The 23,141-nt window shown below is 42.3% G+C and overlaps 1 protein-coding gene across 1 annotated transcript in view; it reads left to right on the forward strand.

The window, feature by feature from the left end:
- col23a1a (collagen type XXIII alpha 1 chain a) overlaps nt 1–23,141 on the forward strand; it is a 168,195-nt gene that overhangs the window by 116,177 nt on the left and 28,877 nt on the right. The window contains exons 3-7 of the mRNA XM_049586058.1: nt 1,612–1,656; nt 6,365–6,372; nt 7,909–7,935; nt 21,224–21,250; nt 21,338–21,364. Coding sequence (XP_049442015.1) covers nt 1,612–1,656; nt 6,365–6,372; nt 7,909–7,935; nt 21,224–21,250; nt 21,338–21,364 — 134 coding nt within the window. The remainder of the gene's footprint in view (nt 1–1,611; nt 1,657–6,364; nt 6,373–7,908; nt 7,936–21,223; nt 21,251–21,337; nt 21,365–23,141) is intronic.

Genomic DNA, 23,141 nt, shown 5'->3' on the forward strand with positions numbered 1-23,141 from the left:
GATTATGTGTGGTCATATGCCTACAAAGTTGCGTAGTGATCAGTGAAACCCTTGAGATGTTATACACCTTTATGTGATGGGCCACGCCCTCCGCAATATTCATCGCCTTATAGAAGCTCAGTTTTAGTAAGTTTTCCAACTTTTGTGTTTTTCAAATATTCAAAATGGCAGAAAATCTATATAACTGGAAGTTATGGGTTCCTGAGGCAAATGTGTTGTTGTTCCTCATGAGGAGAGGCATCTCTGTGCAAAGTTTTATGTCTCTACGACGTACAGGGCATGAGATATGCCCATTCAAAGTTTGCAATTTCTCATTGAAATAACATACAACAGCTTACAATTGTGTAAAACAGGTGCCGAGTGAATAGTGTGAACCACAGCCACCAGCATTAAGCTGTGTGCAGTTGTTGAAGACAGAGATGCGCATTCTCGCAAAGACTTCTGAAAAAACTGAATGGAAATGGCAGCTACAGTTTTGTCAACATTGTTTCACAACACAAACACTACATGAAGTGATGAAAATGCCATTCTGCTCAATCCAGCATGTGCACCGTCATGTTACTACATCAGGTGTGCATGTTGTCAAACTCGAGCTTGGTGGATCTTACCCAAGGTTCTGACTTGGAATCCTGACTTTATATACTATTGCATTTCACACGTATAATAGATTGCATACTTCTTATACTGCAGGGTAAAGGGATTTGATAAGGGATGATGTAAGATCAGAGAGTTACTTCATTCTGGTGTAACTCTGTTTAAAAGCATAAAAATATACTTACTGTATATTGATTGATTATAAGATTCGAAAGCCTCAAAATGACATCACCCTTCACACTACTTATTACTTACTACTTCCTTCTAGATTTTGCCACCTAACAATAAACGTAAATATGGGTATTAATAAGCTGTCTGCACAGACGGCCTATATGGCTGTATTTTGGGTGAGGGCGGGCTGAGTATTTTGTTTCAGTAGCAGCAAAGAGTTGGACGATCTTTCTGAGTTTGAGCAGAAACTGGTGATTTTTTTGTGTATAGTTGATTGCACCATCTCTCAAAAGTTAAATTTCCAGGCAGACATTGACGCAGATGAGCAGCGGTGTAGAAGTGATTCATGGTCTCACAGCAATATGAGGTCTGAGACTCTCGCTGACCACATCATCTCCTGTTTTCACTACAGCCCTCCTGCTATTTTTCTCAACTTTACCAGACTGCTCCATCAACAGCAGAAAGCGTTTTGCCGGAAAGGTGGTGGTACCAGCTGCATTGGTGCAGGGTCAGAGGAAGGTGGCTGGATGAAGCCCAGGCAGTGAGGACTGGGTCTGAATGAGAATCGGTCTGCAGGGCCAGTTCATTCAGTCTGACATAAAAACTTACAGTACATTTGGTTCAGAGTGTAATGGGATCTTTGTCATCATTTGTTTTGTTTCTGGCATCTGAATTCTTCGGTCACTTGAGTGCAGATATGTCAGCACTGTGCCAGCTCACACAAACTTAATGCCAGGCAACACATGACCACCAGCAGTGAAGCAGCAAGTGATGCTCGGTTGTTCTCTACTCAGCCCTGCAGTGCTGATTTGAGGGATTTATTGCTCTGTCTGTGTGTTTTCACAGGACCTCCAGGAAAGCGTGGAAGAATGGGAAGAAGAGGCGAACCTGGTAAGTGACGCCCGCCACCTGCTTTGTTTGTTTATTTCTCCTCTTTTCTTTTCCTGGAAGACTCTTCATCTCTCTCCTCTGTCTCACTCTCTTCTCCTGGGTGACTGGATAAGTTCGAGGGCTAGTAAAAGTAGTGACCCGTGAGTCAGGCCAGTGGATGATGGGCTGCAGTTGGCCCTTCTCCCTGTCCCTCCCCATTTGCGCCAACACAGCGTTAACCTCGGCCATGTGGTTGCACTAACGTTGCACAGATGTCAGTCGTTCTCGCTGAGCGGTAGCAGCTGCAGTAGTACTAATGAGATTCTCCCTTGCCAACATCTTACCCACCATTATTGTGTTGCTTTTTCTCTCCACCCAGACCGCAGAGCGCTCAACGAGGAACCAAAACAGTGAAGAGACATAATTCTTGTTACGCAAAAGATCATTATGACAGATAGAGCGGATGTTCTACAAGTTTGAGTCACCCTCATTTAACTGGTTTTTATTAAGTATTGACTCCACCAAATTGAGGCGCGACATTGTTGGACGATTTTATCAAAACCTGCAGGACTGCATTTGTTCTGCAGGATATGTGTCAGGTGGGAAAACCTCAAGTCTGGCTGTGATTCACTATTGTGGATATTTAGCAGATGAGATCTGTTTCTGAGATGTTGACTAAGAGAAAGCTCACCGGTAATCTTTATTGCTCTACTCGGCACACCAAGATCCTTCCTGAAGTTATTCAGTCCTAGAATAGTACGTAAAATGAATTCCTGTAAGCTGTTATTTTTTTGGGTTTAATTGTTTGACATATAATTTTCAATGACGTTCTGAGGCACAGCTAGTGTCCAGAACTGTAGACACAAAGAGCCTTTATTTTTTGATCCCATATCTATTGTGTGCTTTCATTTTTCTTTTAAATGAGAAGGCACGAGATATTCAGTACTTTTCTTATTTTCAACAAAGCCCATAAAAAGATAAAAACCAGCAACATGTCAGTCAGTCTCAGAAGCATTCGGACTTCCACAGCCTGGTTGTTACTCTCAGTCCCAAGCCTGTCAGTTCCTAAGACATAAATCTAAAAAGGGACACTATGCAAGCTTCTGTTGTAGGAACGTTACAGTTGTTGTAATGAAAGCTAACTACACTAACTCTGCATCGCTCTTCATCCCTATCCTCTCATGAAGTGTTTGACAGTGAAAGTGAAAGCCAACCCCAGATCCACTCTTGTTTGGAGCAAGCTTTGTCTGCTTGCGTTTTTGTCTTGCTATGTTTGCATTTTTCCGCACTGTGTCCATGATTTTTGTAGCTTCCTCTCGCATGCATGGTGGTACTAGCTCGCTGTGACCTTTACAGAAAGTCCTGACCCCGACCTGTCCGCCGTGGGGCTACACGCCCAGAGACATCCCAACCAAAGGAAAATAAAAATACAGGCAGAGAGAAGAGAATATGTCTTTCTTGTCCACCATGGGGGGAAATTTGTCTTTGGCTCACCAAACACAAAAGACAACATTGTAAAAAGCCGACAAAAAAACAAATAGACAAGCAAATAGGGTCATTACAAAACACTTGAACACATTAGAGCAGCTCATTGTCTGTGGTTTAAAACTCATCAGTCATGTATTGGGTTAGGAATACTGAGTGCACTTCGGATGAAGGACTTCTTAAATACATTTTTAGTGCTAGAGGGACTCTACAGCGCCTCCCGGAGCTTAAAAGCTCAAACTGGCTGAAGAGAGGATGGGAGCTATCTGCCAAAATACTCCTCACTTTCTTCCAAGTCCTGGGGGTCAAGGGCTTTTGTCACTCGCCAACTATTTTACTTGCCATTGTCACAATCATAGAAAGTTTATTCTTGGATGTACAGACAGGAAGGTGAACTTTTAAAACACTCCATAGTTTGGTACTCGAATTCTAAAATCTGCTGACTAGGACAGGGTCTCTTCAGATAAATCAACTCGTTCTCATTTCCAGGGCATCAAATATCAGATGTTGTCACACCCCTCTGTGTGTGAAAACATGCTATGTAGCTGTTTGTAAGGCTTTCAACTTACTCCAACATAAAAACATTCATGGAAATACTTGACACTAAGGGCAAGTGATTTGGTATAAAGAGCGAGAAAGTCCTCATCGGGTGGGAGGTCAAACAAAACAGGACTTTCATCCAGGAGACCAAAGTTTGTGTCCTGTGTGAAACCAAAAGTCAATTTTATTTTTATGTAGCATACGATCATCACGCTCTGACATCACTTACATAACGTATTTCTATTACAATACATTACTAATGGACTTATTTTAACCCCAATCATCTTTTTTCAAAACCTAACTTGGTAGTTTGTTGCCTAAACCTGCAACTGTTTCACATTAACCACGTGCTAGAATGTGCTTCAGCTGTGTGTCACATAGATATGCTGAAGGGTGCCCTGTGCGTCGCTATAAGACACAGAGGGGCATGAAGTTCGTAATGTGACTGGGTTGGTCCAGTACATCGTCACACACTTCTTGTGGGTCATTAGTGATGATTGAGAGGGATCATTTTTGTATGAGTCTCTACGTTGTTTTTTCGGTAAAGCTTGCATTTTGTACCTTTCAGTACAGGTTATAAATATATAGTTCCATTTCCAAAAAGGCTCAATGATTTACTGTTTTAAAACAGTAAGACACTGTAGTTCGTAGCATTGATATGAAACAGGAGCTAAAGTTTGATTATTGGTTATGACTGTTGACTGCAGCATGACCATGTATGTGGGGTTGACTCAGTGCAATGCTGTGGCTCACTGATGTGTTTTTAAAAGCTTTTGGACAACAATGGTGGATGGTTTTGGTCTTTTCATGATATATTGGCAATATAACTTTTCCTTTAACTTTCCATATCCTCGTTATTGTCCAATGACTTCCTAACCAAGACAGACTGCGGAAATCCCTCTGAGTTGTGCGATTCCATCAGGCGATCACAGGACAAGAACTTTGACTGTGGTGTATATTTCAAGCCACTCCATCTTTTGGAGGATTATCATTACGGGAAGGCGCCTCATTAAGGTTTCCCCAAAGATGGGACACTTATCTGCTGTTCCCTGTTTGTTGCAGGACGGTGTGTATCTGAAAAGGGCGATGTGGTTCTGTTTAGGTTGTCTCTCTCGTTGTTTACTTTGGCGTCCTCATGTTGCAGTTGGAGTTATATAGTGCAAGGGTAGGTGCCATGGAGAGACTGTTGCGCCATGATGACTCCAGGACAACTTTTTACAAGACCAGAAGAGTTTTCCCCCGTTTTCTCAGAAAAACAAATGCGAGTGAAGAGAAGAAACAGAAACACGAACCTGAATAACAGGAAAGAGAGCAGACAGAGTAGTTAAGCATCTGCCGCCTCGTCTCCTGCATCCATTCTCACTATTTTCTTTTTCTGTTTGGTCTTGTTTTCTTTTCTGTTTACTTGATTCTCTCTCATTCTCTTTCTCATCAGTCTCCACACTCACACACACCTGTCTCAAGTTCAATGGCTAAAGCTGGTCTTACTGTGGCCCTCTAACTAGTGTGTATTTGTTTACTTAAGTGTCTGGCACATAAGGTCCTTGTCCCGGCGTCTAGACGCCGCTCAATTGGATTGACTTGGTCTCCATGCCTCATAAACACCCAAACTTTCTCCCACCTTCCTTCCCTTTCACCTTCTCGCTCCAACCACCTTCATTTTTCATCCTTCTTTCTACTCCTCTTGTCCCAAAAATGCTCTTTCCCTCAAATCAGACAGCAAACTTCAAGGCTCACATAGATTCTGGTCACGTTAACAGGACTTTTTGTGTGTTTAAATAGTAACAAAACACCACAAATATCCCTCCTTTCCCCAGAGGAGACCTGTTTTCCATCTTGTAGAGTTTATGTTTAGTGTTGCATCCACGCTGACGAGCTGTGTTGTACCAGGACTGCAGCGGTGGCGGAGCTCCAAATCGTGCCACAGACTGTAATTGTGTTAACAATCATATAAATCAGCGTCATGATTGGTTTTAAATTTAGATCAGATAAATATGAAGCAATTACTAATATGAAATCTTTTAATGGCAAAATGATATATTCACTTTGTAGGGGTTTGGCTGCTTTATTAGTGCCCACGGCCCTGGACTTTAAGAGAATGTTTTTTATAAGGATATTCCATTAAAACCACTGAGAATGAGAGGAGTCTTTTGATCATTACTGTTGTTTTTGGTTAGGCTAAGTAAGAAAAGCAGAATGTACTTTTCGCTGCTGAGACTCAACTTCAGACCATTTCAATCAGATCTGAAAGTCTGCCCCGCAGAAATCACAGAGACATCTTTTTTTTCATACTTTAAAGGGACGCACAGTTTGCCAGCACACCCCCGACCTTTCCACTGCCTGTTTGTCCTCCATCTCGTACACCCATATCTTCTTAGGAAACAAAGTCTTGACATGACTTCACGTCCTAATGCAAAACATGGCCCATTATCCAGAAGTCTGTTTATCATAACGGGTTCACCACAAAGTCTATTGGCGGCGGCTCTAATGAGCTTGTTCTGTACCATATTTAGCTGGTTAATTACAGTCATCATCTAACAAACCACATTGCATGCGCAGTTTTTTTGTTGCGCACCACTGTTCCGAGGAATTGATTGCTGTACAAACCAGAGGTTACCATAACTCACACATGCTGTGCTTCATGTGTCACTGAAGATGTATAGATTTCATTTTCTAATGCTTGGTTTCTCTTTTTCTGTTGCAGGACCTCCTGTAAGTACATTTCCATCTCATCCAGGTAGTATTAAAATCAACTAATAAGCTATTAAACAAAGAGAAGTACTTTCACACTCGCGCGCACACACAGGTACATATATTATCCTTTAAACTATGGTTTTCTCTCACAGCAGTAAAACATGAAGACACAGACACACAAACTGTCACAGACTCATCACACATGTGCATCCACTGAACGCAGCAGTAAATGGACCACCTAGGGAGCTGTGGGTGTGTGCATGTGTGTGTGTGCTTTTATCTGTGTGATGGTTAGGGAAGGGTGACTTATTAGCAGCGAGTAATTCTCCTCTGTGGGACTATAAATCCTGCTGACACTCACACACACACACACACACACACACACACACACACAGCAGATATAAGCACAAAGACATGTGCTAACTGCTGCTTCCTGGAATTTCTTCATTTGAGATTAAATGTTGTGACCTGTCCGGACAGGGTGACCCTCTTCTGATTTTATTTTCAGTTTTTTAATTGTAAATGTTTCGGTCACATGTGGCGTGGATCAGATATGCAGAGGCGCACCTTATCGCTCCAAAACACACCATAACACTGCTCCGGAAACATCGTAACGGAAACATCGTGTCTGGCTGACATTTTTAAAAATCGAGGGAATGTTTTTTATGCAGAAAATTGTCTGTGCAGCTGGTTTACACCAAGTGCGCATGAAACGATGTATCATTTCGTGAACACACCCAAAGTCTTGTCTCCAGCCCATAAAGTTGGAGGGACGGTGTGGTAATGCGGAGCCACCTGCTACTCCACAGTAATAATTTGTCTGAGTCAAGTACATCGGCTGGAAGTTGTCAAAAATAACCCAAAAACAATTTAAATGGCAATTTTCTGTCTTATTACACAATCACACAAACATCTGATAGGAGTCACATTGGAAAGTGGACGTCAACAGGTGCTACAAAGTGCTTTCAGAAAGCAGGTTTGACAAACTGAGTCTAAACCTGAACTCTGAGTTGACTAACCCTGAGATGAAAGTTTTCAGTTTCAGAGCAGCTGATCAGAGTCAGCTCAGTTAACTCAGAGTATGTTCCCTCTGAGTTAATTGACTATGTCTCAGGAAAGATCTCCCAAAACATCCCAAACATGTTTTCTATTGTCCCCGTGATGACAGGATGCCATTAATCTGGAGCCCTGCTTGTTAACCTGCACAAAAGTGATGCAACACAATGAAAAAACATTGGCCACTGCCATCGGTGAATGTCACTTTATTTACCGATAGACCGATGGCAGTCAACAAGACAAATATCAGCCGATACCGATATGCAAGGGATAAATCAGTGCATGCCTGAAACACATTGTCGTCACTCGATGTTCATTCCAGCTTCAGTCAGTAATTCATGTCATTCAAACAATCTTGACCCTGTGCACCATTTAATACTTTAGAATAAAGTGTAGCAGGTCATGTGACAAGTTGATAGGCAGCGTGTTGTGTGCAGCTTTTTGGTTTCTGTTCTAACCTGTCTCAATGCTTCATGCTTTAATCTCTAACCTCACCAGGGCAAGGCTGGACGGGATGGATACCCGGTAAATTTGATTTGTTATTTATCCTGTCACTCTTCAATTGACCCAATCAAAGCTCTGTTTTCCTTCCTTTTTACTCCCTGTGTTTCTTTAAATGTTTGCTGCAGTTTCATGAAACCCTTTTCTGTTATTTTTTCTCCTCTCTGCTCTTTTTAAACAAATTACATTTTCACCAATCGTCGCTTGTTTCCTTGCCTCTTGCTTCCTCCTTCAACATTTGCTCTTCACTGATGATGTAGCCTGCCCCGTGACTGAGACATGACTCAAACACAAAGACAGTTGTATTTAAACACAAGCAGACACACACTGCCATAGTGTTAAGGAGAGATGAAAGTCTTTTATTTCCCACAGCGTCACATCCCACTGACTCAAGGCAGAGAATAGTTACATGAAACATATTTAGCACACGTTTGAAAATGAGTAAACATAAAGAGCAATAAACATAAAGACAGATCTTCTGACGATATCATCTGTAAACACAAACCATGCAAGTGTAAACCATACCAATGAAAATGTGAAACACTGCACTTTTTACTCCACCGCATTTATTTGACAGCTTTAGTTCCTAGTTATTTTAGAGATTTAGATTATCAGTACAACATATCAGCGAATACGTTATGATATATTATCAAAGGTAAACTACTCAGTAGTGTATAAAGTAATTAAAAATAGTCTTACCCTAACCAGCTGTAATTTTAGTGTTATGCACATGGTATTGCATCACAGATTATAAACCTGTGATAGACTACATAATGGGTAGCTTTACTTTTGGTACTTTAAGCATATTGTGGCACCAACAATTATGTGCTTTCACTTAAAGCTACAGTTGGTAACTTTATGAAAGCAACTTTGTGTCGTATTTGATGAAACTGTCACTATATTTTGACAAAAGTACATGAGACAAAGTCTGTGTAGATCATGTCCCTTCTCTTTCTATTGCTAAGACTCCTTGTGTGATCAAGGGGGAGCTGGTGGCAGCAGTGCAGCAGTACAAGTATTTGGGCACTGACTTAGATGACAAGTTGAAGTTTGACGTGAACACTGGCAGCATCTGAAGGCAAACCAATGCCTATTCTTTTCAAGGAAGCTGAAGAGTAAATAAGACAATCTGCTTTTATTGAGTCTGTTCTTTCTTTCTTTAACACTAGTCCATACCCATTGAGTGCACAGTTGCCCACATACAGTTTCACATGGTGTGTGTTTGGGATACGGGTCATAGGAAATTGCAGATTAAATAGTCAACTGAACCCATTAAGAAGAGCAATGTATTCAGACAGAGTTTTTGTGAATTTGATAGTACGATTGCTTTATTGAAAGTACAGTAGATTGACCATGTCAGTGAGTAGAAAAACGTGGGACGGACAGAATAACTGACTGACAGTTTCCGTGATTATGTACAGCATACCATACCATGACTTAGTCATACCAAAAATTAGAAAAAAACCCCCAAACATTTGGCCACAGGGGGAGCCACAGCATTTTAGCCATTTTTAAGCATTTTTCTGTTGTTATAGCGCCACCCAGTTCCCAATTAGAGTTAAACAGTCACCTTGAGGCATCCTGTTCTCCATATCTACCAAGTTTAGTAAAAATCAATATGGCGGTTAGGCCTAGATAAGAAATTAGCTCTCTAGCGCCCCCATTTTGTTTGATGGGGTCAATAATGGAGGGGTCCCCTCAGATTATGTGTGGTCATATGCCTACAAAGTTGCGTGGTGATCAGTGAAACCCTTGAGATGTTATACACCTTTATGTGATGAGCCACGCCCTCTGCAATATTCATTGCCTTATAGAAGCTCAGTTTTAGTAAGTTTTCCAACTTTTGCCAAGAGGGGACTTTAGATATTGGTCCCTAGATTATGTTCACCCAGTTTCATGCAGATCGGTCAGACTTCCTAGGAAGAGATCGATTTGAAGTGTTTTTCAAAAAATTCAAAATGGCGGGAAATCTATAGAACCAGAAGTTATGGGTTCTTGAGGCAAATTTGTTCCTCATGAGGAGAGGCATCTCTGTGCAAAGTTTCATGTCTCTACGACATACGGGGCATGAGATATGCCCATTCAAAGTTTGCAATTTCAATCGGTTGCTATAGCGCCCCCCTTTGGCCAATTGATGTAATATTGCTTCATTCGCATCCTCCCATGACCCTCTACCACTGTGCCAAATTTCACATGGATTGACCAAGTCAGTGAGGAGAAAAACGAACAGACACAGACACAGACACAGAGACACACACACACACACACACACACACACAGAGTTTTCGTCATTATATAGTAAGATTGTTTGTTGGTTCGGTAATCTGATTCCCTCCATGGTGAGTTTCGGATGCTTTCATCAGGGCGGAGGTTTTGCCTCCCTAAATGTAGCACTAAACTTTACAGATCATCCACTGTCCCGTCTGCTATCACTTATCTTAACCAGCCGTGACCACTAATTGTCCATGATTTACCCTGGACAGTGTGTGATTCTGGATTCTGTGTGTTATATATGGTACTGTCTGTTTTGATGTATTCATGACTACTGTCTGTGTCCCAAATTGCCCCTCGGGGACATTAAAGTTTTACCTTACCTTAATGGCATTTGGTAGAATTGACTGCGGCTTATCAAAAACAACCAATCAGAGCTGTGGAGACTGTAAAGCAGCTGTCATCAAACTGTCAAACTAGGCAGCCCTGATCAAATATGAATCAAGATTCTGTTGATGCATTGCCTATTTCTCACCCGAAATGTTTTCAGAAACATAATTTAGTGTACTGTTTAGCTGTAAAATGAGAATGATTGTGACCTGGCTGCCATGTTGGAAACAGTCGACCAAGGTACCAAGCACTGCCAGAACTGTTTTCTCATTTTTACAGCTCAACAGTACAATAAAATGTGTTTGTAAAAGCTTTGAGGTGATGAATAGGCAATGCAGTGACAGAGTCTTGATTCATATTTGATCAGTTAGTTTGACAGTTTGACAGCAGATCATGACATGATTGACAGCTGCGTTAGAGAGTCCTCGGCTCCGGCTGTTTTTGTTCATATGCAGTGAGGCCATTAGAAGCACAGAGGAGTAGATTTTTGTCACAGATATCTGTCTCATGTAATGCTGTGTGAATACAGTGACAGTTTAACCAGTTGTTAGAAAAGCTCTTTATATGTAAAAGTTAATAACTGTAGCTTTGTGTGAATGCAGGACTTTTACTTGCAACAGAGTATTTCCAGACTGTAGTGTTGCTACTTTTCTTAAAGTCAAAGATGTGATTTTCATCAGTGATGCATGTTACAAGACTTCAAGTCAGTCCTTGTGTTATATAGCGGCCTCCTGTGGCGGGTCAGATTATTGACTCTCTCCACAGCTGCTGAGATAAAACAACTTACGGTTCTGTTGCTGATTTGTGGTTTAGCCTTTGTAAACTCTCATCATCTGATACAGATACACCCGTGTCATTCCAGAGCTCAGGTTGTGTGAGCTGATAGTTTCATCAGAGCTGGTCTTTAGCATGATGTGCAGCTCACATGACGCATTAGCATGTGCAGCCTCTATGTATGAGCAGTATACATCATGCTCTGTGAGACACTCTGTCCTGCTATCGTGTGACCCCCTCTGCCTGGTTGCTATGGTGACCAATAGTCGCCCCCGGTGTTGGTTTCCATGGCGTCTTGTTGGTTGTGTCGTTGTTCTCTCGCTGGGAATTTTGGGAAACCCATTACCCATGAGGCTCACTCTCCCAGTCAGATTCCCAGTCTGCCTGGCACTGCGCGGCCCTCCTGACGGGAAATGCCTGCTGTTAATTACACACAGGTGGACCCAGCGTACGGAGGAGTGTGTGCACATTTGTGTTTGTTTGGCTGTGACTCTGTTCATCTTTGTCACAGACTTCGTTAGAAATCCCAAAGTGGAGGCACATTAAAGCGTTGCTGTTTTTAACTTTAAAACATCTGCTCAATTAAATGATGCAGTGTGTTAATTTAAAACTGGATTATCTGGGCAATCCTTCCTGGTCGATTCGTCATGATGAAATCAATCCTAATAGCTTATGTAAGTGTAAGAGGCAGCCTCCTGTTATGTGCGGGTATGATGCATGTATGAAGTTACTGTGAAACAACAGCAAATTAATCATACCAGCAATTAACATGGACAGCACATTATTTCATTTTAGCAGCAGAGATGATCGAGTTTCACATACTGACGCTTAAAAAGAGCCATTTTTCCTGTTGGGTAGCAGTGTTTGTGTATCTGGGTCCATATGTGCAGATGTGTGTGAACTCCATCCAACCACCCATGGTTTATGTAGAGATCTGGAACAAAGGCCAGAGCGGTGGAAGTGATCAGAGATCTGTGTGAGTGTGTGTGATATATTTTCACACCAATAGCTCACATGGACCGCTCATATGGAGAGGGCATGCGCGCATCAACACAAATGAGTCAAGTCAGTTTCCGGAGAGCGCGGCGGCACTAACTTGTGTTGTGCCAGTAACTTGTGCCAGCAAATTTTCTGTCTTTATTTTTCCATTGTTAAAACAAACAGCGAGATCACTTCCCAGCACTTTTTTTTTTGCCCTCTCTCACCCTTGTTACATTATGTCCCAACACAATACTTTATAATTCAAGCCTTTCACCCTCAGCAGGCAGGAGTCTTAATGCTGTGGCTGTACACATTACCTCACTGTACCTTTTGTGTGTTTTTCAGGTACTTAAGTATTTCCATTTTCTATACTTGTTTTCCACTACTATTCAGAGGCAAATACTGCACTTGATAAGTTGCTAGTTACACTGCAGATTTAGATAAAGCTGGAGCAGGCAAAAATATGAAATAGGCACGCACAAAAAAACCCCCACAAAATCTGAAAATACCTCCTTTCCCAAGCAACTCTCCCCTCTCTGTCCTAAGCCCCTCCCACCAAACGACCACAAGCATATGCACATGCTTCATAGGCTCTGTTTCCACCGTGCAGTATGGTACAGTTCAGTTCGGTTCACATTTTTTCTGTTTCCACTGTGAAAAGTTGTGGATGGTACCAATGGAACCGTTCCGTACAGTCCCCATTTTTGGCCCCCCCTCTGTTGGGGCACCTAGCATGCAGATCTGGTACTAAAAGGTGGAGCTGTGAACACTGCAGTCTGTTGACTGGTCAGTGGCAGATGGTTACTCTTGCTGGGTTGAAGCTTGTTCATACGTGGAGAGTTTTCATAGTAGACTGTAACTAGGAAATGAAAGGATGTTTTGCTGTCTCTCACAGCAGCTGTAGCTGGAGAAGAATAATTGACTGGTCCTACTGCCGGCAACTTTTACTTGTTATGTTGCTCAGTGTATGAGTTGATGACATCAATCCATCAGCACACCTTAAATTTCAATGTGACAACTTTGACAATCGCTTTAGTTTTAATTCTCTCTCTCGAATGACATACACTTTAAGTATTGAGTGGATCTTCAAGTGTGTATATTTTTTATTAATTTTATTTTATTTTATTTTATTTTATAAGTTTTATTTTGTTCTGAAAATGTTGGCATGCAGCCTCGTTCTGTAGACGATAAACGAAGTGCAGACTGATAAAGGAGGAAATACAGTGAGTGCTGGACGGAGCAGTGAGTGACAACAACCCCGCCCACATTTAAGGGCAGTGGTTGCAGTGGAAACACTAAACGGATCTATGGTCTAGGTACCATGTCTGAAGCTATACTTTTGGTTCCAAAGGTACCATACCCAAAGTGTTTGGTGGACGGGGCTATACAGTTACCCAGTGTTTCCCATACATTGATTTATTTAATCCTTTTTCACTGTACAGTTGCACACAGCTCATTTGCTCCGGCCCTTCTTACCACACTCACTGTCTCTTTTTATGTTTATCAGACCAAAAATGAGAATTAGCCACCTAACATTAGCCACCCCCCTATCCCTACATCTTTATCCCCGCTGCTGTGGACTGCTTCCATGGGAGGATAGCAGGCAGCAGTTCAGGAGATGGACGTTTGGTCAGGAGCTGCAGCATCTTGAATTCAGCCTCCGCTAACCCCCAAGCACTGGGTGTCACAGCTGGCTAGTGTCCAGCAGCAGCAGCAGCAGCAGCAGCAGCAGGCTAACCTGTGTAAGAGCAATGCAGGACTTTGGCTTGTAACAAATATTTCTGCACTGTGGTATGACTACTTTTACTGGTGTAAAAAACCTGAATACTTCTTCCACCACTGAGCAATTGTCATGTAAGCAGATGTATTTATGTGTATACATGTGCACATGTGTGAGTGTGCATGTGCTGCCCTTCATTCAGGTGGCATACACTTGTCTTTCGGTCAATAGGTTCATCAGACTAATGCATGCAGCAGTCCCCTTCCACTGCAGCAATAGTAATGTGATAAACAGTGTTAATGACATGCGGTTTGTGTGTATCTCAAGCATAACACTTTAATAAGTGTGTGTGTTTGTGCGTGTTGATGTATATTTTCTCTCCTTGTGTAACCCCCGTCACTTCTTCCTCTCATAAATCACAGCGAGGGGTTTGAGTTTCAGAAAAGAGCCTTCCTCCTGTCAAACAATCAAACTCAGACAGACTGACAGAACAGTGCACAGGGGTAAACACACACACACACACCCACGCACACCAACTGATTCTCATTCATATGCTCAGCCACTAGAATGTTTATGTGAAAGTGCCAGTCTGTGACAGACAGCGGCCCTCACTCAGCAGAAACAGGCCAAGGCCTCCATTGTTCAGCCTTCCAGGCCGCTGAGCGCAGATTAAAGCCAGACAGTCACCCAACAACATGTCAGTATTTTTTTGTCTGAAACACGCAGCACTTTGGTATGCTTTATTGTGCTCTTTGGTTCTGGAGGGAGACACTGTTTTCTTCTTTAAAAGAAGCCAATGTCATGTATCACAACAAAATGATGCTCATGTAGCCCTGACATAGAGCCGAGCTTTGTCCGTTTGGCAACATGAAAGTAACTGGAGAGGAGGAGGAACAAAAGAGGATTGGTGCATCACTGCGAGAGGAAAAGATAATGATATCAAAGGAGGAAAGTGAAACCAGGGAAGAGGAAAGGGTTCTTTCATCCTGCCCATCTTCCTTAACGGGACACTTCACCCCCTAATAAAAAAAATCCTCTTACTTGTAGCGCTGTATATCACTCCAGATTGATTTGGTGTGAGTTGCCGATCGTTGGAAGTATCGGCTGTAGTGATGTCTGCCTTCTCTCCAGTATAATGGAACAAGATGGCCTTCGGCTTATGGTGCTCAAAGCGCCAAACACTTCAGTCAGAACCACTTTAGTCAAAGAAAACTTTATTTCCATTTGCAATTTGATATTTGTCGGTGTGGCTCTGTTCTGGCACCTCTCTGCCCTTCCATGAGCCTACATGGAAAACCAAAGGCAGAGACCGCAAACTTCTCTGGCCTTCTATGCACCGCTGTGAGAGACGCAGCAAAGACCCTGCGGGTACAGAACAGAGCCAGTATCAATGACCAACAGAAATGACATTGATAAATCAGATACGGCAAAGCAGTTTAAACAGGGCGCCCTTACTGAGATTTGCCAGTTGGTTGATGGAGTAACCTATTAAAGTGCTTTACAGGCGATCTGTAATTTCTGCTCATGGTTCAACCTCTACTTTATGTGAATTCCCATGTACATTAACATCATATCAGTTTGCTGTCGTATATAAATCAGCTAAACAGACCTGTGTCTCTCAAATACATTAAAAATTAAAACATTAGCCTAATATTAAAACCATCATGCCCTGGGTCTGGCAGTCAGTAGAGAGCAACTGCAGCGTCTGGCTCTAAAAACTGCAGCTGCCTCGATTTTGTGTGATTATCATTGTCCACTTCTGCATGACATCAGAGCAGGTCAGGATGAAGTGGAACACAGTCTAATGTCTCGCTAGAAATCACAACCTGGTTGTGGTAAATAACAACAGGTTGAAAATGATTGAATTTCCCCTCAAGGGACCAATAAAGGACTGTTTTTTTTTCTTTCTTTGTCTTTCTTTGTTACTCAAGATAATCCACAGACCCTGTTGTGAGCAGATTCATATAGGAACTATTTTCTTTCTACTGAGCAATTCCCACTAATCGAATCACTGTGCAGAAGGAAGTATGCATCTACTCATGGACGAGAGGCTTGTTCTTGTACTAGTGCGAGATATAAACATTAATAGCATCCTCCTTGGCTGAGCTGTAGCTAGCTCAGTGGTGCTAGGTGAGCTAGCAGTAGATGCACACTTCCTTCTGCATGGTGTGCAGGTTAGCAGGTGTAGTTTGGTAGAAAGAAAATAGTTCCTACATGAAACTTTCTTGAGTAACAAGGTGATGATTTCTGGAAAGAGACATTGCTGTTGAGTTTTCAAATCTTTTTTTTTTCTTTAATGCTTTGAGCAACATAGTGCCATCTAGTTCCATTATATTCTAGAGAAGGCTGATATCTCCAACAATCAGCAACTCACGGCAAAACAATTAATAAACAGCACTACAGGTGAGAGAAAAAAAAAGTTTTTTAATTATTCTTTTGGATGAACTGTCCCTTTAATTTTGACCTCACTTAATTAATCTCATTGAGCACGGTGTGTGCGACACATTACCATGTGTGCCTCTAGCTGAGACGTCTGCTCTCATGTGCAGACACCAAGTTTTCATGCAGCATCCTCAACAATTACACCATACTGCGTAATTACCAGTCTACACCATAGGGAGCACAATAAAGGCAGCAGAGACACCCCTCGCCCTGTTTCATTGGGATTAAGACGCACACATATGCATGTACGAGCATGCACATACACACTCATATACACAAACATAGACACAGACATATACCTTCCTGCAGGCCAAGTTATTTTCCAGAAATGTGTTTAAAAGCCATCTAATTGGTGGGAATGCTGAGTCAAAACTTTTTTTAATCTACCGAGGGACACTGCAGGACAAGATGGGGATGTAGGCTAGAAATACAAAGAGCCACACACACACACAAACGTTCACTTGAGGTTTTGGTGGTATTTTCTCACTTTTTCTCAACATTAATCTCCCAGTTTTTTTTTTCTTTTATGTCCCTTTATCTGTTCTTTCATTCTGCGGCTTTATCCATTTGTGGTCTGAGATAAAGCGATGTTTTCCTCTGGGCTTTTTTTTGTTCAGCCTGTATTTTTATTTGAGTTCCAGCTCTTTTTTCCCGCTTTGCAGTCAGTTTTGTGCTGTAATGTACCACACTGGAGGTAGAGTATAACAATGCAGCTTTGTGGGAAAAAAAGCTCAGAATATATTAAGGGCCACACATCAAAATCCAATTTCCCCTGGCTCCTGTGCTCCCAACTCTTATCCCCATTCATATAAACCTTCCTGGCCCATTTCGCCCTTAGGTTTCCATTTAAAGTTCTGTCTGACCTCTGTTGCTGATTTAAGCAAGGCTCATATATTTTAAGGTATCTCATCTTACATTCATAGCAGAGCTTCCTGGACTTCTGTATTGTTGTCTGAGTTATTGCTCCAGGTAGATCTTCTTATTTTATTCCATGTTGGATACTATTTAAGCTAGGTCATAAAGGAAGTAGATTTTTCTTTATACTTGTGTATGCAAACTGTCATCTGCTGAGTTATTAGATACAGGGTTTTATTGTTGAGAATAAATCTCTCTCACACACACACAGGGAGAGACACACACAGCTACAGTACCCACTGTTCACAGGCCTCTGTGTGGCTTGTTAGCAGCCATAAATCAGTCTGTTTTTGCTCCGGTTCGGTCTTTGCAGCAGCCGGTGACCTCACCATGTACACCTCGTCTACTCATCCTTACGAGTCTTGAAGGAGCCGGGCTCTCATAAATGCTGCCAGATGCAGAGATATCACTGCACACACACACACACAAGTATAGATCCAGAGACATGGACACGGATAGCAAGGAGAACTCGCTGGGACATTTGGGCTCATTCCAATTCTCACACTCTCATGCCTGACGTGACAAACACAGCGTGATGCTTTTAATAGAGTGGTGAAACTGCAACTTGTCCTATGTAGGATTCATTATTACATCCTAACTCTTCACACCCTTCTCAACTTCAGACAGTCATGCTGAAATTATTGCTGTCCGATTGGTCCCAGTCATTTGTTCCACCCCGCGTCTCAGCGACCTGCTGCTGATTCCACGAGAGGCCCTCAATCAAGAAGACATCGGGAGCCTCAAAAGCTTTTTTCTGTACTTTTTATAACTCTCTTTTATACACACTAACCACTTAGGTTTTTGAAGAGAGTTTATAGCCATAGCCGTCCCATTACAAGACTAAATCACACGAACTATTAATGAGAGCAGCTCCAAAGTATCATTCCCTCCTTCCTGCTTCTCCTCTTCCCTCCATCTTTCCGCGCCCACTGTCCATCCATCAAAGCAGGCAGCGACGACACTGTGGTAGGTTTTCACAACAGGACCTCAGCCCCGATTGCACCCATGGGGTTGGTAAAGCAGGGAGATGAAGAGAAAACCCCAATTTATGGAAGCCATCCAAGGCCAGAGATGACGATTGCTAATGATGGTTTCCAGTCTGCAGAACCACCAGGACTGTGAGGGGTTGAGCAAGCCTCGACTCCAGGGACCCTGTAAAAACTGTTAGCTTAACTTCGAGTACAGCCATTAAGGAGGAAGTCAACATTAGCCTTTACCACATACATCACATTTAAGTGTTTTTGGAAAGTTTGATCCAACTGTTCCTTTATGTTTAAATAGGGATCTAAAGGTTTGTGCCTTTGAACTGTGAGCGTTGCTTTGCAGAGGAGGTTCAATCACTGCTCAACTGTTTTTATTGAGGTAAACAAAGCGGACAACTCCAGCTGCTGTTTCAGCACTTGGGTGAGGTTGGATAGGGACTTTAAAGGTACTCCACAGCCTGCTGGATTATCTCATCACCACAAACACACAGAGACACTGTAGATGTGGGGTTGTGTGGAGGATTAATACAGCTGGACCAAATACAGAGTGAGCCTATCATGTTGGACGCCACACTCTAAATCTGAGAATAATTATAAACCACCTGGAGACATCTCAATATTTGAGCCTTACGTGTGCACACAAACACACATAGTGAAATGGGGCAGGATATACACAGAACATTTGTAGCAAAAGATCTGGCTTTTCCTACTTTTTCTGTTCAATAACCGCAGCTGTTTCTCTCGGTCATTAACATTCATGCTTTTGACTGTCCTCCCTCGAAATGTTTGTCTTGCCAAATCCACTTAACTTTTTTTCCTAAGCTGAGATCATTTATATTGTTCCCTGAGAGATACAGAAACAAGACTCAAATATTATTATAAAACTAATAAATAACAGCCGGTTTATGATATTTTGGAGGTGGGAGATAGTTTTCCTCAGTGGATTTATGACAAATAATGCTTAATCATGTTCTTCATTCACAGCAGACGTTTTTAAAGCCACTCGTTAAAGGAGGAGTTTAACATTTTTGGAATACGCTTATTGGCTTTCTTGCCCAGAGTTAGATGAGATGGTCAGTTTCTGTATACTCAGTATGAATTTAGAGATAGGGGAATCTTAGTTTAGTTTACATAAAGACTGGAAAAGGGGAAGCAGATATGCCAGCTCTGTCTGACGCAGTGATGTTCGATTCGTGAACTAATTCTTCTTTTTGAACGACTCTAGAAAAGGGATGAGTTTCCGTGAAATCCTGCTTCTGTGTGGTGCATGTGCAGTTGTGCCTAATGCCGGGTACACACTACAGAATATCAGTCTGATTATAGCCCGACGCAGCGTCATACAGTGACGACTTGGGTTGTGAATGATCATTTTATCTTGTGTAATAAGTCATAGTAGACGACAACCGATGCCACGTCTGGGACGCCTCACGATACCCGACAGAAAGTCTAGAATGTTTGATTTTCTTTTTGTCGTTCATCACAGCTGTCACTTTGACCAATAGGAACACACAGTTAGCTGCTGTAGACAACTGTGTGGCAACAACACCCCAGGGTTTTTGATATTTTCTCTAGGGATGTTACCACGACAGACAAACAGCAGAGGCACTTCAGTAACCTGCTGAGTACTGCCATTAACATCAGGCTAGCAAAGAATGTTATTTTTTCACAATGGAGGATATAAAGGAATAGAAATTAAAAACAGTGACAGGGCTTTTACTCTCCACAACTGCAGAGGCTACCAGCTTTGTTTGAAACAGACTACATTATAGATGGGACGTTATTTATTATTCCCTCTGTATTCTTCTATTTTTACTGTTAATCTGTTAATGCATTGCACAGTAATTTCAAACTCAACACTTCCTGTACCCATTTAAAATTAAAAGCCCTTTACAATTGTGTTAGAGGGAATCCCTTCATTTTCTAAATAGGCTTTTGTTGTGAAACATTTGCAGGAACTTCTGGAAGATTCAGTGACTTGCATAGTTTTCATGCAGTACTTCAAATGTAGCTCCTGCCATCTGGTGGCACTTTTACGTTACTACAATAACATTTCGGCTGGCACAACAAATCTGACAGAAATGTCGTGTAGTGTGAACCCAGCATAAGAGTGAGGTCAACTTCTGAAAGCCACTGCTCCAGACTGTCGTTCGGCGCAACTCTCCTTCAAACTTTAGTTCAGGGGGTAGGTGAACCAAAAGAGTCGCCCATTAGCCGGTTAGCTAGTAGCAGGTGAATGACACGAACTGGGTTTCACTAGTCTGAAGGTAAAAAAAAATTGCCTACCACCTCTGAAGTTCACAAATAACACATTTTATCTTTATTTCTTTAATCTGAAAAAACAAACAAACTGAGGCATAAAAAGGAAATGTGTCAAACTCTTACTTTGACAGTCACAGAGATTAGCTAAGCTAACCTTTCGCAATGTCGGAACCCATCAGCTTTGGGTCTGACAATGATGACGGCTAGGGCCAATATTTCGGGCTGATGTGTAACTTCCTCGTTTGTGCACCACTGGTTTTGTCTAATCTCTATAAACAGATATTTGCATATACATTCTGATAAATTTAAGAAAAGCTAATATAAAGCTAAGTCATCGTCAGACGATAGCCAGTGGGTTCAGAGGTTGCATTTTGGCCAGTGCGCTCCACCTCTCCATACAGACTGCAATTACCTGCAATTCAAACATGATTGGTGAATCTGGAAATCAGAACACTTCAAATACCAAAATCATGTCCCATCACCTGTAGAGAATAACGGTTGGCTAGCTGATCATCTCCTCATCTAACTCATGGCAAGAAAGTGAATAATCATGTTTCCCAAGATGGCAAACTATTTATTTTTCTCTGTCACTATCTTGTTGTCTTTTCATAATGTCTTTTTATCTGTCCTCTGACAGGGTCCTCTTGGCCTGGATGGGAAACCTGTGAGTATTCCCAGAATTGAATGTGTAAAACATGCTACACATGACTGACAGTAGTTTAGTTTTACCTCTGTTTCTTTCTCCTTCCAGGGTTTTCCAGGTCCCAAGGGAAGCCAGGTACACCATGACACACCTGTCTTGTTTTAGTTTTCTAATAACACATATCAATTACACTGAAGCAATTCATTCTCAAAGATTTTCTGCGAATCCAGGTGGGGATTTGTTCTGTAAGACAGGTGATGCTCTGCTAAACGTCATCAATCATCTTTACTGTTCCTAGGGGAATGTTGCAACTGAGTGAAAAAGCCCACGGTAGCCGTCTTGTTTCTTGTTCCCCCTCTTAAGTCATCCCAGGGCTCACAGCCACGGGGGACTCGTGGCTCAACTGAACCGAGCGCTGAAATCCCCTTTTGCACTTCACCTCTGCGCCCCATCCATCACCCTTTCTCTGAAACCCAGCTGTACCCCCAGACACACCCAGGTGTAGCGTGGAAACGGGCGAAGCGGAGCGAATGGGTTACACACCACTGGGAAAAGTGAGAGAGAGAATAGAGTTTATAACCTCCACAGAGGCTCTTTAGAAAGTCATTATAGTATCCTCTCGACTCCCCCTGTCTGGTCACTTTACCCACAAGTAGGACAAGTCTTCTGCTGAAATTTAAACCCCTCACAGCATAATGAGAGCTGTTTGAATAGCTCCTCTCCAAACACCATTAAGCTGTTGTTTCCTGCAAAAGGAGACCTCAAGCTGGGTCTGTCCTTTAAGAGGACTCTCCCCATCGCAGAGGGTCTATCGTAAAACCCCAGCAGGTGTGACACAGACCTCGTGACCAGAGTCATCTGAGTACTCAAGGGATGGTGGGAGGAGATGAAAACGAAAATAAGGGATAAAAGCAGTTTGATTTGTTGATGGATGACGGCCAGGGGAGAAACAAGACAGAGGGTTAGCGAACGGGAATAAATCAAGTTTAAAGCCACACTGACGAGAGAAAGTTGAGTTCAAGGACCATAAACTAAAAAAAGCAGATAAGGAGTGAACAAAAACAATTGTTTTGACAAAGGAATTGGAGCTTTCAGATATGTTTTGTGACCTTCATCAGTGAATGGGGTTCACTCAGCTTAACGGATACTGTTAAGTTGAGAAGCTCTGCAGAACTTCCAGTAAATAGACGTTTTGGCCTTCTAAAATTACTTAATATTGGGGCGTCGGTGGCTTAGTGGAGAGAGCAGGCGCCCCATGTACAAGGCTGTTGCCATTTCAATTTCGCCGGCAAGCATCTTTACATATCGTGACTGACAATTCGCCATTAAGGTAGAAAAATGATCTAAATAAAATCAGTTGTATGATGTCCACACTGAGTAAAATATCGGCCGGTGAGTATAGATTCACAATGCATCACTAGGAACCTCAACAAGAATTTAAAGTACAGATAGCCTGATTTGAACATGTATCAGTTTGTACCTGACTCTCCAGCCAGGGGAACCAGGGGATAAAAGAGGCCGAACTGAAATTGCAAACCCCCGGTGATAATGAAACACCTACAGTAGCAGTAGTGGCTGTGTTTTCACTTCCTCCTCCTCCGTCTCCTCTCTCCCTGAACAGAAGGAGAGAGCAGAGCAGGAGATAAGCTGCTGCCTGTCATCATGTGGCCACTCACATTAACAAACTGCACCAGCCCCCCTTCCCTCTCCAGCTCTGTACTCCTAAACACTCCAATCCAGACAAAATGTCTGCCAGACAGAGAAGACGTGAGGAAAGGGGGAACAAATCAGAGAGGGAGGCTTCACGGCAGATCACATGGCAGATTTAGAGATTGAATGAAGGCAGAATAAGGGAACGAGTGTGTGAAACACAGTATGGGATGAGTCAACAAGATTAGACAGTTTACAGATC

The sequence above is a fragment of the Epinephelus fuscoguttatus genome, linkage group LG9 (assembly GCF_011397635.1).
Source record: "Epinephelus fuscoguttatus linkage group LG9, E.fuscoguttatus.final_Chr_v1".
In the NCBI taxonomy this organism is placed as follows: Eukaryota; Metazoa; Chordata; class Actinopteri; order Perciformes; family Serranidae; genus Epinephelus; species Epinephelus fuscoguttatus.